The sequence below is a fragment of the Pelobates fuscus genome, chromosome 9 (genome assembly GCF_036172605.1).
Source record: "Pelobates fuscus isolate aPelFus1 chromosome 9, aPelFus1.pri, whole genome shotgun sequence".
Lineage (NCBI taxonomy): Eukaryota > Metazoa > Chordata > Amphibia > Anura > Pelobatidae > Pelobates > Pelobates fuscus.
In genome coordinates, this window is record NC_086325.1 from 168,257,354 (window position 1) to 168,276,424 (window position 19,071).

The 19,071-nt window shown below is 48.5% G+C and overlaps 1 protein-coding gene across 1 annotated transcript; it reads left to right on the forward strand.

Moving 5' to 3' along the window:
- The first annotated feature begins 1,109 nt into the window (after positions 1-1,109).
- LOC134572685 (LHFPL tetraspan subfamily member 3 protein-like) lies at positions 1,110-15,182 on the forward strand. Its single transcript, XM_063431792.1, has 4 exons — positions 1,110-1,203; positions 11,300-11,689; positions 12,035-12,271; positions 14,940-15,182. The coding sequence occupies exons 1-4, from the start codon at positions 1,194-1,196 to the stop codon at positions 14,960-14,962; spliced, it is 660 nt and encodes a 219-aa protein (XP_063287862.1). The 5' UTR covers positions 1,110-1,193; the 3' UTR covers positions 14,963-15,182.
- The last annotated feature ends 3,889 nt before the right edge of the window (positions 15,183-19,071 follow it).

The window sequence follows — 19,071 nt, forward strand, 5'->3', positions numbered from 1 at the left end:
TAGGGAGAGATAGGGTGTGCGGTGACTGTATATAATGTGTAGGGAGAGATAGGGTGTGCGGTGACTGTATATAATGTGTAGGGAGAGATAGGAGGTGCGGTGACTGTATATAATGTGTAGGGAGGGATAGGAGGTGCGGTGACTGTATATAATGTGTAGGGAGGGATAGGAGGTGCGGTGACTGTATATAATGTGTAGGGCGGGATAGGAGGTGCGGTGACTGTATATAATGTGTAGGGAGAGATAGGGTGTGCGGTGACTGTATATAATGTGTAGGGAGAGATAGGAGGTGCGGTGACTGTATATAATGTGTAGGGAGAGAGAGGGTGTGCGGTGACTGTATATATTGTGTAGGGAGAGATAGGGTGTGCGGTGACTGTATATAATGTGTAGGGAGAGATAGGGTGTGCGGTGACTGTATATAATGTGTAGGGAGAGAGAGGGTGTGCGGTGACTGTATATAATGTGTAGGGAGAGATAGGGTGTGGGGTGACTGTATATAATGTGTAGGGAGAGATAGGAGGTGCGGTGACTGTATATAATGTGTAGGGAGAGATAGGGTGTGCGGTGACTGTATATAATGTGTAGGGAGAGATAGGGTGTGCGGTGACTGTATATAATGTGTAGGGAGAGATAGGGTGTGCGGTGACTGTATATAATGTGTAGGGAGAGATAGGGTGTGCGGTGACTGTATATAATGTGTAGGGAGAGAGAGGGTGTGCGGTGACTGTATATAATGTGTAGGGAGGGATAGGAGGTGCGGTGACTGTATATAATGTGTAGGGAGAGATAGGGTGTGCGGTGACTGTATATAATGTGTAGGGAGAGATAGGAGGTGCGGTGACTGTATATAATGTGTAGGGAGAGATAGGAGGTGCGGTGACTATATAATGTGTAGGGAGAGATAGGGTGTGCGGTGACTGTATATAATGTGTAGGGAGAGATAGGGTGTGCGGTGACTGTATATAATGTGTAGGGAGGGATAGGAGGTGCGGTGACTGTATATAATGTGTAGGGAGAGATAGGGTGTGCGGTGACTGTAAATAATGTGTAGGGAGAGATAGGAGGTGCGGTGACTGTATATAATGTGTAGGGAGGGATATGTGAGCTGCAGAGAGGGAGGGTCTTTGTTCTCCTGGATTAGAGAAGGATTGCATGGTTCACCTCGATGTGTGTAATGAGACAAGGAGGAAATGGCTCTGGGTGAGTCCAAATAATTGGATAATTGAATATCATGACATGTGTTAGAGAGACTAATAGGACACACTGTGTGTGCAGTAACTGGGGGTGGTGGGCTGTGTGTGACTGTGTGTGCAGTAACCGGGGGATGATCTGCTGTGTGTGACTGTGTGTGCAGTAACTGGGGGTGATATGCTGTGTGTCACTGTGTGCAGTAACTGGGTTTGATAGGCTGTGTGTCACTGTGTGTGCAGTAACTGGGGGTGATGGGCTGTGTGTCACTGTGTGTGCAGTAACTGGGGGTGATAGGCTGTGTGTGCAGTAACTGGGGTGATAGACTGTGTGTCACTGTGTGCAGTAACTGGGGGTGATATGCTGTGTGTCACTATGTGTGCAGTAACTGGGGGTGATAGGCTGTGTGTGCAGTAACTGGGGTGATATGCTGTGTGTCACTGTGGACAGTAACTGGGGGTGATAGGCTGTGTGTCGCTGTGTGCAGTAACTGGGGGTGATATGCTGTGTGTCACTGTGTGCAGTAACTGGGGGTGATAGGCTGTGTGTCACTGTGTGCAGTAACTGGGGGTGATAGGCTGTGTGTCACTGTGTGTGCAGTAAGTGGGGGTGATATGCTGTGTGTCACTGTGTGCAGTAACTGGGGGTGATATGCTGTGTGTCACTGTGTGCAGTAACTGAGGGTGATAGGCTGTGTGTCGCTGTGTGTGCAGTAACTGGGGGTGATATGCTGTGTGTCACTGTGTGCAGTAACTGAGGGTGATAGGCTGTGTGTCGCTGTGTGTGCAGTAACTGGGGGTGATAGGCTGTGTGTCACTGTGTGTGCAGTAACTGGGGGTGATAGGCTGTGTGTCACTGTGTGTGCAGTAACTGGGGGTGATATGCTGTGTGTCGCTGTGTGCAGTAACTGGGGGTGATAGGCTGTGTGTCACTGTGTGTGCAGTAACTGGGGGTGATATGCTGTGTGTCACTGTGTGTGCAGTAACTGGGGGTGATAGGCTGTGTGTCACTGTGTGTGCAGTATTTGGGGGTGATATGCTGTGTGTCACTGTTTGCAGTAACTGGGGGTGATAGGCTGTGTGTCACTGTTTGCAGTAACTGGGGGTGATAGGCTGTGTGTCACTGTGTGTGCAGTAACTGGGGGTGATAGGCTGTGTGTCACTGTGTGTGCAGTAACTGGGGGTGATAGGCTGTGTGTCACTGTGTGCAGTAACTGGGGGTGATATGCTGTGTGTCACTGTGTGCAGTAACTGGGGGTGATAGGCTGTGTGTCACTGTGTGTGCAGTAAGTGGGGGTGATATGCTGTGTGTCACTGTGTGCAGTAACTGGGGGTGATATGCTGTGTGTCACTGTGTGCAGTAACTGAGGGTGATAGGCTGTGTGTCGCTGTGTGTGCAGTAACTGGGGGTGATATGCTGTGTGTCACTGTGTGCAGTAACTGAGGGTGATAGGCTGTGTGTCGCTGTGTGTGCAGTAACTGGGGGTGATAGGCTGTGTGTCACTGTGTGTGCAGTAACTGGGGGTGATAGGCTGTGTGTCACTGTGTGTGCAGTAACTGGGGGTGATATGCTGTGTGTCGCTGTGTGCAGTAACTGGGGGTGATAGGCTGTGTGTCACTGTGTGTGCAGTAACTGGGGGTGATATGCTGTGTGTCACTGTGTGTGCAGTAACTGGGGGTGATAGGCTGTGTGTCACTGTGTGCAGTAACTGAGGGTGATATGCTGTGTGTCGCTGTGTGTGCAGTAACTGGGGGTGATAGGCTGTGTGTCACTGTGTGTGCAGTAACTGGGGGTGATATGCTGTGTGTCGCTGTGTGCAGTAACTGGGGGTGATAGGCTGTGTGTCACTGTGTGTGCAGTAACTGGGTTTGATAGGCTGTGTGTCACTGTGTGTGCAGTAACTGGGGGTGATAGGCTGTGTGTCACTGTGTGTGCAGTAACTGGGGGTGATATGCTGTGTGTCGCTGTGTGTGCAGTAACTGGGGGTGATAGGCTGTGTGTCACTGTGTGTGCAGTAACTGGGGGTGATAGGCTGTGTGTCACTGTGTGTGCAGTAACTGGGGGTGATATGCTGTGTGTCACTGTGTGCAGTAACTGGGGGTGATATGCTGTGTGTCACTGTGTGTGCAGTAACTGGGGGTGATATGCTGTGTGTCGCTGTGTGTGCAGTAACTGGGGGTGATAGGCTGTGTGTCACTGTGTGTGCAGTAACTGGGGGTGATATGCTGTGTGTCACTGTGTGTGCAGTAACTGGGGGTGATAGGCTGTGTGTCACTGTGTGTGCAGTAACTGGGTTTGATAGGCTGTGTGTCACTGTGTGTGCAGTAACTGGGGGTGATAGGCTGTGTGTCACTGTGTGTGCAGTAACTGGGGGTGATAGGCTGTGTGTCACTGTGTGTGCAGTAACTGGGGGTGATAGGCTGTGTGTCACTGTGTGTGCAGTAACTGGGGGTGATAGGCTGTGTGTCACTGTGTGTGCAGTAACTGGGGGTGATATGCTGTGTGTCACTGTGTGCAGTAACTGGGGGTGATATGCTGTGTGTCACTGTGTGTGCAGTAACTGGGGGTGATATGCTGTGTGTCACTGTGTGTGCAGTAACTGGGGGTGATATGCTGTGTGTCACTGTGTGCAGTAACTGGGGGTGATAGGTTGTGTGTCACTGTGTGCAGTAACTGGGGGTGATAGGCTGTGTGTCACTGTGTGCAGTAACTGGGGGTGATATGCTGTGTGTCGCTGTGTGTGCAGTAACTGGGGGTGATATGCTGTGTGTCGCTGTGTGTGCAGTAACTGGGGGTGATATGCTGTGTGTCGCTGTGTGTGCAGTAACTGGGGGTGATAGGCTGTGTGTCACTGTGTGTGCAGTAACTGGGGGTGATATGCTGTGTGTCACTGTGTGCAGTAACTGGGGGTGATATGCTGTGTGTCACTGTGTGCAGTAACTGGGGGTGATAGGCTATGTGTCACTGTGTGCAGTAACTGAGGGTTATATGCTGTGTGTCACTGTTTGCCGTAACTGGGGGTGATATGCTGTGTGTCACTGTGTGTGCAGTAACTGGGGGTGATATGCTGTGTGTCGCTGTGTGTGCAGTAACTGGGGGTGATAGGCTGTGTGTCACTGTGTGTGCAGTAACTGGGGGTGATAGGCTGTGTGTCACTGTGTGTGCAGTAACTGGGGGTGATATGCTGTGTGTCACTGTGTGCAGTAACTGGGGGTGATATGCTGTGTGTCACTGTGTGCAGTAACTGGGGGTGATAGGCTGTGTGTCACTGTGTGTGCAGTAACTGGGGGTGATATGCTGTGTGTCACTGTGTGTGCAGTAACTGGGGGTGATATGCTGTGTGTCACTGTGTGTGCAGTAACTGGGGGTGATATGCTGTGTGTCACTGTGTGCAGTAACTGGGGGTGATAGGCTGTGTGTCACTGTGTGCAGTAACTGGGGGTGATAGGCTGTGTGTCACTGTGTGCAGTAACTGGGGGTGATATGCTGTGTGTCGCTGTGTGTGCAGTAACTGGGGGTGATATGCTGTGTGTCGCTGTGTGTGCAGTAACTGGGGGTGATATGCTGTGTGTCGCTGTGTGTGCAGTAACTGGGGGTGATAGGCTGTGTGTCACTGTGTGTGCAGTAACTGGGGGTGATATGCTGTGTGTCACTGTGTGCAGTAACTGGGGGTGATATGCTGTGTGTCACTGTGTGCAGTAACTGGGGGTGATAGGCTATGTGTCACTGTGTGCAGTAACTGAGGGTGATATGCTGTGTGTCACTGTTTGCCGTAACTGGGGGTGATATGCTGTGTGTCACTGTGTGTGCAGTAACTGGGGGTGATAGGCTGTGTGTCACTGTGTGCAGTAACTGGGGGTGATAGGCTGTGTGTCACTGTGTGCAGTAACTGGGGGTGATAGGCTGTGTGTCACTGTGTGCAGTAACTGGGGGTGATATGCTGTGTGTCACTGTGTGCAGTAACTGGGGGTGATAGGCTGTGTGTCACTGTGTGCAGTAACTGAGGGTGATATGCTGTGTGTCGCTGTGTGTGCAGTAACTGAGGGTGATAGGCTGTGTGTCGCTGTGTGTGCAGTAACTGGGGGTGATATGCTGTGTGTCACTGTGTGCAGTAACTGGGGGTGATATGCTGTGTGTCACTGTGTGTGCAGTAACTGAGGGTGATAGGCTGTGTGTCGCTGTGTGTGCAGTAACTGGGGGTGATATGCTGTGTGTCACTGTGTGCAGTAACTGGGGGTGATATGCTGTGTGTCGCTGTGTGTGCAGTAACTGGGGGTGATATGCTGTGTGTCGCTGTGTGTGCAGTAACTGGGGGTGATATGCTGTGTGTCGCTGTGTGTGCAGTAACTGGGGGTGATAGGCTGTGTGTCACTGTGTGTGCAGTAACTGGGGGTGATATGCTGTGTGTCACTGTGTGCAGTAACTGGGGGTGATATGCTGTGTGTCACTGTGTGCAGTAACTGGGGGTGATAGGCTATGTGTCACTGTGTGCAGTAACTGAGGGTGATATGCTGTGTGTCACTGTTTGCCGTAACTGGGGGTGATATGCTGTGTGTCACTGTGTGTGCAGTAACTGGGGGTGATAGGCTGTGTGTCACTGTGTGCAGTAACTGGGGGTGATAGGCTGTGTGTCACTGTGTGCAGTAACTGGGGGTGATAGGCTGTGTGTCACTGTGTGCAGTAACTGGGGGTGATATGCTGTGTGTCACTGTGTGCAGTAACTGGGGGTGATAGGCTGTGTGTCACTGTGTGCAGTAACTGAGGGTGATATGCTGTGTGTCGCTGTGTGTGCAGTAACTGAGGGTGATAGGCTGTGTGTCGCTGTGTGTGCAGTAACTGGGGGTGATATGCTGTGTGTCACTGTGTGCAGTAACTGGGGGTGATATGCTGTGTGTCACTGTGTGTGCAGTAACTGAGGGTGATAGGCTGTGTGTCGCTGTGTGTGCAGTAACTGGGGGTGATATGCTGTGTGTCACTGTGTGCAGTAACTGGGGGTGATATGCTGTGTGTCGCTGTGTGTGCAGTAACTGGGGGTGATATGCTGTGTGTCGCTGTGTGTGCAGTAACTGGGGGTGATATGCTGTGTGTCGCTGTGTGTGCAGTAACTGGGGGTGATAGGCTGTGTGTCACTGTGTGTGCAGTAACTGGGGGTGATATGCTGTGTGTCACTGTGTGCAGTAACTGGGGGTGATATGCTGTGTGTCACTGTGTGCAGTAACTGGGGGTGATAGGCTATGTGTCACTGTGTGCAGTAACTGAGGGTGATATGCTGTGTGTCACTGTTTGCCGTAACTGGGGGTGATATGCTGTGTGTCACTGTGTGTGCAGTAACTGGGGGTGATAGGCTGTGTGTCACTGTGTGCAGTAACTGGGGGTGATAGGCTGTGTGTCACTGTGTGCAGTAACTGGGGGTGATAGGCTGTGTGTCACTGTGTGCAGTAACTGGGGGTGATATGCTGTGTGTCACTGTGTGCAGTAACTGGGGGTGATAGGCTGTGTGTCACTGTGTGCAGTAACTGAGGGTGATATGCTGTGTGTCGCTGTGTGTGCAGTAACTGAGGGTGATAGGCTGTGTGTCGCTGTGTGTGCAGTAACTGGGGGTGATATGCTGTGTGTCACTGTGTGCAGTAACTGGGGGTGATATGCTGTGTGTCACTGTGTGTGCAGTAACTGAGGGTGATAGGCTGTGTGTCGCTGTGTGTGCAGTAACTGGGGGTGATATGCTGTGTGTCACTGTGTGCAGTAACTGGGGGTGATATGCTGTGTGTCACTGTGTGCAGTAACTGGGGGTGATAGGCTGTGTGTCACTGTGTGTGCAGTAACTGGGGGTGATATGCTGTGTGTCACTGTGTGTGCAGTAACTGGGGGTGATATGCTGTGTGTCACTGTGTGTGCAGTAACTGGGGGTGATATGCTGTGTGTCACTGTGTGCAGTAACTGGGGGTGATAGGCTGTGTGTCACTGTGTGCAGTAACTGGGGGTGATAGGCTGTGTGTCACTGTGTGCAGTAACTGGGGGTGATATGCTGTGTGTCGCTGTGTGTGCAGTAACTGGGGGTGATATGCTGTGTGTCGCTGTGTGTGCAGTAACTGGGGGTGATATGCTGTGTGTCGCTGTGTGTGCAGTAACTGGGGGTGATAGGCTGTGTGTCACTGTGTGTGCAGTAACTGGGGGTGATATGCTGTGTGTCACTGTGTGCAGTAACTGGGGGTGATATGCTGTGTGTCACTGTGTGCAGTAACTGGGGGTGATAGGCTATGTGTCACTGTGTGCAGTAACTGAGGGTGATATGCTGTGTGTCACTGTTTGCCGTAACTGGGGGTGATATGCTGTGTGTCACTGTGTGTGCAGTAACTGGGGGTGATAGGCTGTGTGTCACTGTGTGCAGTAACTGGGGGTGATAGGCTGTGTGTCACTGTGTGCAGTAACTGGGGGTGATAGGCTGTGTGTCACTGTGTGCAGTAACTGGGGGTGATATGCTGTGTGTCACTGTGTGCAGTAACTGGGGTGATAGGCTGTGTGTCACTGTGTGCAGTAACTGAGGGTGATATGCTGTGTGTCGCTGTGTGTGCAGTAACTGAGGGTGATAGGCTGTGTGTCGCTGTGTGTGCAGTAACTGGGGGTGATATGCTGTGTGTCACTGTGTGCAGTAACTGGGGGTGATATGCTGTGTGTCACTGTGTGTGCAGTAACTGAGGGTGATAGGCTGTGTGTCGCTGTGTGTGCAGTAACTGGGGGTGATATGCTGTGTGTCACTGTGTGCAGTAACTGGGGGTGATATGCTGTGTGTCGCTGTGTGTGCAGTAACTGGGGGTGATATGCTGTGTGTCGCTGTGTGTGCAGTAACTGGGGGTGATATGCTGTGTGTCGCTGTGTGTGCAGTAACTGGGGGTGATAGGCTGTGTGTCACTGTGTGTGCAGTAACTGGGGGTGATATGCTGTGTGTCACTGTGTGCAGTAACTGGGGGTGATATGCTGTGTGTCACTGTGTGTGCAGTAACTGGGGGTGATATGCTGTGTGTCACTGTGTGCAGTAACTGGGGGTGATAGGCTATGTGTCACTGTGTGCAGTAACTGAGGGTGATATGCTGTGTGTCACTGTTTGCCGTAACTGGGGGTGATATGCTGTGTGTCACTGTGTGTGCAGTAACTGGGGGTGATAGGCTGTGTGTCACTGTGTGCAGTAACTGGGGGTGATAGGCTGTGTGTCACTGTGTGCAGTAACTGGGGGTGATATGCTGTGTGTCACTGTGTGCAGTAACTGGGGGTGATAGGCTGTGTGTCACTGTGTGCAGTAACTGAGGGTGATAGGCTGTGTGTCGCTGTGTGTGCAGTAACTGGGGGTGATATGCTGTGTGTCACTGTGTGCAGTAACTGGGGGTGATAGGCTGTGTGTCACTGTGTGTGCAGTAACTGGGGGTGATAGGCTGTGTGTCGCTGTGTGTGCAGTAACTGGGGGTGATATGCTGTGTGTCACTGTGTGCAGTAACTGGGGGTGATAGGCTGTGTGTGCAGTAACTGGGGGTGATAGGCTGTGTGTCACTGTGTGTGCAGTAACTGGGGGTGATAGGCTGTGTGTGCAGTAACTGGGGGTGATAGGCTGTGTGTGCAGTAACTGGGGGTGATAGGCTGTGTGCAGGGCCGCCATCAGGGCATGACAACCATAACAGTTGTCATGGGCCCGGCGGCCCTGGGGGGCCCGGCGGCCCTGGGGGGCCCGGCGGCCCGGGCCCCACATGTGGGGCCCATCGGGTGGCCCACACACTTAGGGCCACCCGATGAGCCCCCTCCTTCAGGGGCCCGGTCAGCGCTATGGCCGTTGTATAGCGCGACCAGGCCCCTTTAAAAAAAAAAAAAAAAAGCAGCCGCAAGTGCTGCTGGGAGGAAGTGCTCACTTCCTCCCAGCTCACTCCGCGCGGGAGGAGCGCGCCCGCCCAGCCGTAAAGAGGGAGAGCCCGGCAATGAAGAGGGAGCAGCGCCGACTCCCATCATCCCCAGCCACCCTCCTGCAAAGAAAAGGTAAGAGACAGGAGGGTGGCTGGAAAATGAGCTGTGTGTGTGCATGTATGTATGTATGTGTATGTCTGTCTGTCTATCTGTGTGTCTGTATGCATGTCTGTGTGTCTGTATGCATGTCTGTGTGTCTGTATGCATGTCTGTGTGTCTGTATGTCTGTCTGTCTGTATGTCTATGTATGTCTGTCTGGATGCATGCATGTCTGTCTGTATGTCTATGTCTGTCTGTATGCGTGTATGTCTGTGTGTCTGGATGCATGTATGTGTATGTATGTCTGTCTGCATGTCTGTATGCATGTATGTGTATGTATGTCTGTCTGTGTATGTATGTCTGTCTGTCTGCATGCATGTATGTCTGTCCGTATGTCTGTGTGTATGTATGTATGTCTGTATGTATGTCTGGATGCATGTCTGTGTGTATGTCTATGTCTGTCTGACTGCATGCATGCATGTCTACGTATGTATGTCTGTCTATGTATGTTTGTGTAGGTCTGTATGCATACATGTATGTCTGTATGTATGTATGTATGTCTGTATGTCATTATATATGTATGTCAGTATGAATGTATGTCTGCATATTATTATGAACGTAGGTCTGTGTGTATGTGTGTATGGATGTCTGTATGCATGTATGTCTGTCAGTATGTCTGTATATATGCATGTATGTCAGTCTGTATGTCTGTATGCCATTATGAATGTATGTGTGTATGTATGTCGGTGTCTGTATGTATGAATGTGTGTGTGTGTGTGTATGTATGTATGTCGGTGTCTGTATGTATGTGTGTCTGTCTGTCACTATGTATGCCTGTGTGTATGTGTCAGTATGTATGCCTGTATGCGTGTATGTCTGTTTCAGTATGTGTGTCTGTTAGTATGTATCAGTGTGTGCGTTTGTGTCTGTGTGTGGACCCAGTGAGCGGTATTTGGAGGCGGGCCCCAGGGGGCCCAGACCCTGAGCTGAGTTAGGGGCCCCAAAATTTCTGGTGGCGGCCCTGCCTGTGTGTCACTGTTTGCAGTAACTGGGGGTGATAGGCTGTGTGTCACTGTGTGTGCAGTAACTGGGGGTGATAGGCTGTGTGTCACTTTGTGTGCAGTAACTGGGGGTGATAGGCTGTGTGTGCAGTAAGTGGGGGTGATAGGCTGTGTGTCACTGTGTGTGCAGTAACTGGGGGTGATATGCTGTGTGTCACTGTGTGCAGTAACTGGGGGGGATAGGCTGTGTGTGCAGTAACTGGGGTGATAGGCTGTGTGTCACTGTGTGTGCAGTAGCTGGGGTGATAGGCTGTGTGTCACTGTGTGTGCAGTAACTGGGGGTGATGGGCTGTGTGTGCAGTAACTGGGGTGATAGGCTGTGTGTGACTGTGTGTGCAGTAACTGGGGGTGATAGGCTGTGTGTCACTGTGTGCAGTAACTGGGGGTGATAGGCTGTGTGTCACTGTGTGCAGTAACTGGGGGTGATAGGCTGTGTGTCACTGTGTGTGCAGTAAGTGGGGGTGATATGCTGTGTGTCACTGTGTGCAGTAACTGGGGGTGATAGGCTGTGTGTCACTGTGTGCAGTAACTGGGGGTGATATGCTGTGTGTCGCTGTGTGCAGTAACTGGGGGTGATAGGCTGTGTGTCACTGTGTGCAGTAACTGGGGGTGATATGCTGTGTGTCACTGTGGGCAGTAACTGGGGGTGATATGCTGTGTGTCACTGTGTGTGCAGTAACTGGGTTTGATAGGCTGTGTGTCACTGTGTGTGCAGAAACTGGGGGTGATAGGCTGTGTGTTACTGTGTGTGCAGTAACTGGGGGTGATAGGGTGTGTGTGCAGTAAGTGGGGGTGATAGACTGTGCGTCGCTGTGTGTGGGGTTACAAAGCTAAAGTGCAGAAAAATAACTGCAGGTTTTGCAAGCCAATTTTAGATATAACCACAATTAAAAAAAATGCCTCATTAAATGCAAGCATGTATTAATTGGGTGATTATTTTTCTGTTTGGACAGTGGAGTGTCTCTCCACTGTTTTGTGCCGTGTGCTGTCCCACATCTTATATCTCCTAAACAGTAACTGGTGGGCCGCCTGCATGATGTAATGTTTTGCTTTTTCTCTAGATGCCCCCCCTAGGTACGCCCTGGAGCATGTTCCTATGCTTGACACAGCCTTTGTCCGGAATGGTCGCGCTGTCGCCGCCCTGTGGGCAGCGTGTACCCTGTTCCTTGGGGTACTGGAGATTGTGGTGCTGTTGGAGCCATCGTGGGTTTTAGGTGCAGAGGGAAGTGGACACTTTGGCCTTTACCAGGTGTGTGAGGATTCTAATTGGGGGCCAGAGTGTCGAGGTTCCCCAGGGGCCCTGCAGGCTCTGCCATCTTTCCAAACTGCTGCCGGATTCATGGTCGGGGCACTGTTGCTGGTGCTGCTCAGTTTGGGCTGCTCTGGACTCTTGTGGTTTTGTCACTCAGGAACCGTCTTCAAACTATGTGCTTGGCTTCAGCTGTCTGCCGGTGAGTGGGGGGGGTTCTTTGTGTGTCGGTGCGTAAGGGACTGCGTTGTGTGTCGGTGATAATATGGGGGTTGCACTGTGTGCCAGTGAGTTGGGGGAGCATTGTGTTTCAGTGAGTATGGGGGCTGCATCATGTATTGATGAGTGGGGGTGTTCGTGGTGTGTCGGTGAGTGGGGGGGTGCATCATGTATCATGGCTCGGGGGTTCGTGGTGAGTAGGGGTGCACTGTGTGCAGTAACTGGGGGTGAAAGGCTGTGTTGGTGAGTAGAGGGGTGTGATGGTGAAGAGGGAGCCCTGTGGCGGGGGGTTTATGTGAGTTTCCTACCATTTTCCGGTTTATTTCAGCCTCTTGCCAGGCCATTGCCTGCCTCCTTTTCCCTGATGGATGGGACTCCCCCATGGTGCGCTCCCTCTGTGGGCATCGTTCGGACAGATATGAGTTGGGGGGCTGCTCTGTGCATTGGGGCTTTGTCCTAGCCATCCTAGGAACATTTGATGCTCTGGTTCTGTCCATATTGGGGTTTACCCTTGGGAAACGGCAGGATGCTCTGCACCCCGATGTCGCTGCACACATCAAGCATGGTAAGTACCACTTTAGAATAAAGACTCAGGGTGCTTCAATGGCACTAGCCATTGCATCATTCACCGTAGCCCACAGTAAAATCATACACAGTGTCGCCTTTTGTGACGGAGCACGGTAACAGACTGCCAGTAAAAATGTGACGTGCACTTGTTATAAAAGGGTTAATGGTTCATTGAGCCCTGAGTAAGGAGTGGATTCTCCTCCTCTCAGAGACCCCTTTGGCCCCTAGATACTTGGCTCTGGTCCAAGTGGGATCCTGCTAAAAGCCATGATGCAGGAAGTGCCATGTTGGTATACATAATTTCCATGATAACCAAACCTCCCAGAGTAGCAAGATATTCCATAGAATGTTCCAGTACACCCTAAATGGTAGTGAATTAGGGATAACAACAGAGAAGGATTTAGGAATTGTTATAAGCAGAAAACTATGGAACAATGTGCAATGTCAAGCAGCAGCGACTGAGGTCAGTAAGGTTATGTCATGTATAAGAAAAATAAATTAATTCTTGGGATGAATATATATTTTTGCCTCTTTATAAATCACTAGTAAGACCACATCTCGAATATGCTGTGCAATTTTGGGCACCTGTTCTAAAGAAGGATATTATGGCACTAGGAAAAATTCAGAGACTACAAAATTAGAAAGAGGAATTTAATATTTTAGCTATGAATAAAGGTTGAATTTAAACCTCTTTAGTTTAGAAAAAGGGCACCCAAGAGGGGATATGATAGCAATATACAAATATATTCGGGGCCAATACAAGCCATTGTGTGGACATCTATTCACAAAGCGGACTTTACATAGGACACAAGGTCACACGTTTAGACTGGAAGAAAGAAGATTTCATCTAAGGCAAAGGATAGGATTTCTTTACAGTAAGAGCAATAAGGATATGGAATTCTCTGCCTGAAGAGGTGGTTTTGTCAGAGTCCATACAGGTGTTTAAACTGCAATTGGATAAATACTTGCAAAAACATAACATACAGGGATATAATTTCTAATTAGTGGGGTAATAGCTGCTTGATCCAAGGAGACATCTGACTGTTATTTTGGGGTCAAGAAGTTTTCTTTTCCTACTTTGTTGCAAAATTGGAAGCGCTTCAGACTGTCCCTGGATTGGACTGTAGGCCAGGATCTTTTTTACGAAGCTTGAAGATAAATGTTAGTCTGGTGAAAATACCACGAGATGGCGGAATAACGTCTCGATGTTTCAACATTTCCAGTGATCTTCATGGCTTTCTTTTGGCTACAAAATAGCCAAAACTGAAAATATAGCCAATTTTAGTCTAAAATGTGAAATTCGCTATGAACTCCTGACAATGCACACTTTAGTTAATAAGCCTGAGGGTATTCAGCTCTGTTTATGATTTACATTTTTTTTAAAAAAAATTTTAAGTGACCGGGTGTATTCCATCAGGTCCCATTGACTTATTTGTCTTTACTTTTGACAGTTGAAATAGAACCTGTTCCTCTGTAAACTCACGTGTAATAAATGACTCATTTATCCTTTTTCTTAACTGAGGTCCCTTTCCTTCATTTTCATCTGTAAATACCGAACAAAAATATTCATTGAGGCAGTCAGCTAGACCTTTATCCTCATCTACATACCTTCCTTCTTTTGTTTTTAATCTAACTAATCCTTGTTTTACTTTTCTTTTCTCACTTATGTATCTAAAAAAAGTTTTGTCCCCCTTTTTTACTGACTGTGCTATTTTCTCTTCTGTGTGTGATTTGGAAGCTCTTTTAACTTGCTTAGCCTCTTTCTGCCTAATCTTATAGGTCATTCTGTCTTCCTCACTCTGGTTTTTTTTATAATTACTAAATGCTAACTTTTTGTTTTTTACTATTTTGGCCACATCTGCGGAGTACCACAGTGTTTCTTGAATTTTTTGCTTTTACTGACAAGCCTAATGCAATTTTCTGTTGCCTTCAGTAGTGCAACTTTTAAATAATCCCATTTCTTTTGGACTCCATTTAAATTGCTCCAGTCTGATAATGACTCCTTTACACATATTCTAATTTTAGAATAGTCTGTTTTTCTAAAGTCTAAAACTTTTGTTTTTGTGTGTTGTGACTCAGTCACTGTTCTTATATTAAACCACACTGACTGATGATCACTGGATCCTAAACTTTCACCTACAGTAATATCTGATACCAAATCTCCAACACTAAATCTAGTATGGCCTCTTTACGAGTTGGATCCTCAACGACTTATTTTAGAGATAATCCCAGTAGGGAGTTTAGAATATGTGTGCTCCTGGCACAAGTAGCTATTTTTGTTTTACAATTCACATCAGGAAGATTAAAGTCACCCATGATGATAACTTCCCCCTTCATTGTCATTTTAGCTATTTCTTCAACTAGTAGATTATCTAACTCTTCAATTTGTCCTGGGGGCCTATAAATCACACCTACACGAACTACTGTGTGATTACCAAATTCTAACGTAACCCAAATGGACTCTATGTTCGTCTCACTAACCTTTATTAGGCTAGATTTTATGCTATCCTTCACATACAGGGCCACCCCTCCCCCTTTATTGCCTTCCCTGTCTTTTCTATATAAAGAGTACCCTGGTATTGCTATGTCCAGACCTCACAGTCCGTTGTGTCTCATGATTTGTCATGCAGATTACTGATCTCTCTATTTTTTCCTTTGGCTTATAGGATTCTCCAAAGAATTTCCATGATCCCCAATGAGATCCCATCTGTGCTCTCCCTAGTGACTTCATGCTGTTGAATAGCTGAGCCTGATGCCCAAGTCATTGGCATCCAATCCTCAGTCTGCTCTCTGTGCCAAGTGCCATGCCATCTCCATAACATCTCAATCTTTCTGCCATCGTTATGTCACTCTCTCATTTGTACTCTTTATATTTATTTAGATGTTAATAATAAAAAGTCTTTATTTTTTACCAGTTTTGTAGTTTTTCTTTATCAAACAGTGGAATGTGTTGAAGTGCTACCCGCTGAAGCTGCTCCCCCCTCCGTAATATGCTATGGAGACATGACTTTATAAAAATGCAAAGAAAGATCATTTGTGAAAAATAAATAACAAGATATGTCCACAGTTTGAGACACTTCCAAAAAGAACGTGGCTAAGTCTCCCCAGCCAATCCGGTTCTTCCTTTGTGTTCAATGCCAGCATTGGGCTATTCATTGGTGACCAGCAGTTATTCCATGAAGTGCAGGAATGAATCTACTCCACAAACTGACAGATGAAGTAAAGCGGATTCTATTGACATACCACGTCTCTTCCTCGTGATCTGCTGTAAGAGGCAGGACAATGGGTTACTGGATTTTAAATCAATTTTACCAATTGGTTGAGAGTTACCTTTCCCATAGACCATCTGCCCCTTCATGGAAAAACTAATCTGAAGTGCTGGCCAGAGACTCAGAACTTTATATGTCACAGAAATATTTGGGTTTGTGTCCAATTCCTCGCCTTTAGGTTTTTTATATATAATTTGCTAATACAGCAGATATTAATAAATAACTTGTCAGTACTGAATGGATGGGGGGAGAGGGGCAGTGTTATGATAGAGTGCTGTATGGGGGGGGAGGCTGTGTTACGATAGGTAGAGTGCTGTATGGGGGGGCAGTGTTATGATAGAGTGCTGTATGGGGGGGCAGTGTTATGATAGAGTGCTGTATGGGGGGGGAGGCTGTGTTACGATAGGTAGAGTGCTGTATGGGGGGGCAGTGTTATGATAGAGTGCTGTATGGGGGGGCAGTGTTATGATAGAGTGCTGTATGGGGGGGGAGGCTGTGTTACGATAGGTAGAGTGCTGTATGGGGGGCAGTGTTATGATATGTAGAGTGCTGTATGGGGGGGCAGTGTTATGATAGAGTGCTGTATGGGGGGGCAGTGTTATGATAGTGTGCTGTATGGGCGGGGCAGTGTTATGATAGGTAGAGTGCTGTATGGAGGGGAAGGCTGTGTTATTATAGGTAAAGTACTGTATGGGGGGGCAATGTTATGATAGGTAGAGTGCTGTATGGGGGGCAGTGTTATTATAGGTAGAGTGCTGTATGGGGGGGAAGGCAGTGTTATTATAGGTAGAGTGCTGTATGGGGGGAGGCTGTGTTATTATAGGTAGAGTGCTGTATGGGGGAGGCTGTGTTATTATAGGTAGAGTGCTGTATGTGGGAGGCTGTGTTATTATAGGTAGAGTGCTGTATGGGGAGAGGCTGTGTTATTATAGGTAGAGTGCTGTATGGGGGAGGCTGTGTTATTATAGGTAGAGGGCTGTATGGGGAGAGGCTGTATTATTATAGGTAGAGTGCTGTATGGGGGGAGGCTGTGTTATTATAGGTAGAGTGCTGTATGGGGGGAGGCTGTGTAATAGGTAGAGGGCTGTATGGGGGGAGGCTGTGTTATTATAGATAGAGTGCTGTATGGGGGAGGCTGTGTTATTATAGGTAGAGTGCTGTATGGGGGGAGGCTGTGTTATTATAGGTAGAGTGCTGTATGGGGGAGGCTGTGTTATTATAGGTAGAGTGCTGTATGGGGAGAGGCTGTGTTATTATAGGTAGAGTGCTGTATGGGGGGAGGCTGTGTTATTATAGGTAGAGTGCTATATGGGGGGGAGGCTGTGTTATTATAGGTAGAGGGCTGTATGGGGGGGGGGCTGTGTTATTATAGGTAGAGAGCTGTATGGGGGGGAGGCTGTGTTATTATAGGTAGAGGGCTGTATGGGGGAGGCTGTATTATTATAGGTAGAGTGCTGTATGGGGGGGAGGCTGTGTTATTATAGGTAGAGGGCTGTATGGGGGGAGGCTGTGTTATTATAGGTAGAGTGCTGTATGGGGAGAGGCTGTGTTATTATAGATAGAGTGCTGTATGGGGGGAGGCTGTGTTATTATAGGTAGAGTGCTGTATGGGGGGGAGGCTGTGTTATTATAGGTAGAGTGCTGTATGGGGGGAGGCTGTGTTATTATAGGTAGAGTGCTGTATGGGGGAGGCTGTGTTATTATAGGTAGAGTGCTGTATGGGGGGGAGGCTGTGTTATTATAGGTAGAGGGCTGTATGGGGGAGGCTGTGTTATTATAGGTAGAGTGCTGTATGGGGGGGAGGCTGTGTTATTATAGGTAGAGTGCTGTATGGGGGGGAGGCTGTGTTATTATAGGTAGAGGGCTGTATGGGGGGAGGCTGTGTTATTATAGGTAGAGTGCTGTATGGGGAGAGGCTGTGTTATTATAGGTAGAGGGCTGTATGGGGGAGAGGCTGTGTTATTATAGGTAGAGTGCTTTATGGGGGGAGGCTGTGTTATTATAGGTAGAGTGCTGTATGGGGGGGAGGCTGTGTTATTATAGGTAGAGTGCTGTATGGGGGGGGAGGCTGTGTTATTATAGGTAGAGTGCTATATGGGGGGAGGCTGTGTTATTATAGGTAGAGTGCTGTATGGGGGGATGCTGTGTTATTATAGGTAGAGGGCTGTATGGGGGAGAGGCTGTGTTATTATAGGTAGAGTGCTGTATGGGGGGAGGCTGTGTTATTATAGGTAGAGTGCTGTATGGGGGGAGGCTGTGTTATTATAGGTAGAGTGCTGTATGGGGGGGAGGCTGTGTTATTATAGGTAGAGTGCTGTATGGGGAGAGGCTGTGTTATTATAGGTAGAGTGCTGTATGGGGGAGGCTGTGTTATTATAGGTAGAGTGCTGTATGGGGGGAGGCTGTGTTATTATAGGTAGAGTGCTGTATGGGGGAGGCTGTGTTATTATAGGTAGAGTGCTGTATGGGGAGAGGCTGTATTATTATAGCTAAGGTGCTCTATGGGGGGCGGACAATAATGAGGTTGATTCCTGTTGTAAGAGGCAAGAACATGGGAAAACACCCTATTTTACTGAATTTTAATACGTCTTTCCTTGAAAAATCTATTTAACCAATTGGTTTAGAGTTACCTTTCACATATACCATCTGCCCCGTAACGGAAAAACTAATCTGAAGTGCTGGCCAGAGACTCAGAACTTTATATGCAGTAAAATGTACAATTGCTGGAGATATCTAGATAGTTGTATATAGTGCAGCAAGGTGTGCAGCTAAAGCAGAACATTAGATCACTGGTTGCAGAACATTATGCATTTGTATGCAGAGCAAAATGTATCACTATACAGAGCATTTCATGGAATTTGGTTAGGTCTTTTATAAAGAAATGTTCATGTGTGTGTTGCAGAGCGCTGTCTGTATGTGTGGTTAGAGAGCACTGTCTGTGTGTGTGTGGTTACAGAGCACTGTCTGTGTGTGTGTGGTTACAGAGCACTGTCTGTGTGTGTGTGGTTACAGAGCACTGTCTGTGTGTGCGTGGATATGGTTGCAAAGCGCTGTTTGTCTGTGTATGTGGTTATAGAGCGCTTTCTGTGTGTATGGTTACAGAGCGCTGTCTGTGTGTGTGTGGTTCTAGAGCGGTGTCTTTGTCTGTGTGTGTGGTTACAGAGCGCTGTCTGTGTGTGGTTAATGAGCACTGTCTGTGTGTGTGTTTATAGAGCGCTGTCTGTGTCTGTGTGTGGTTACAGAGCACTGTCTGTGTGTGTGGTTACAGAGCGCTGTCTGTGTGTGTGGTTACAGAGCGCTGTCTGTGTGTGTGTGGTTACAGAGCGCTGTCTGTGTGTGTGCTGTTACATAGCACTGTCTGTGTGTGTGGTTATAGAGAGCTGTCTCTGTCTATGTGTGTGGTTACAGAGCGCTGTCTGTGTGTGTGGTTATAGAGCGCTGTCTGTGCATGTGGTTATAGAGCGCTGTCTGTGCATGTGGTTATAGAGCGCTGTCTGTGCGTGTGTGGTTACAGAGCACTGTCTGTGTG

Bases quoted from the DNA above. Each gene is read 5' to 3' on its own strand.
- LOC134572685 (XM_063431792.1), top strand. The intron at 11,690-12,034 runs GTGAGTGGGGGG...GGTTTATTTCAG, and splicing joins TTGGCTTCAGCTGTCTGCCG to CCTCTTGCCAGGCCATTGCC. The intron at 12,272-14,939 runs GTAAGTACCACT...TTTGGCTTATAG, and splicing joins CGCTGCACACATCAAGCATG to GATTCTCCAAAGAATTTCCA.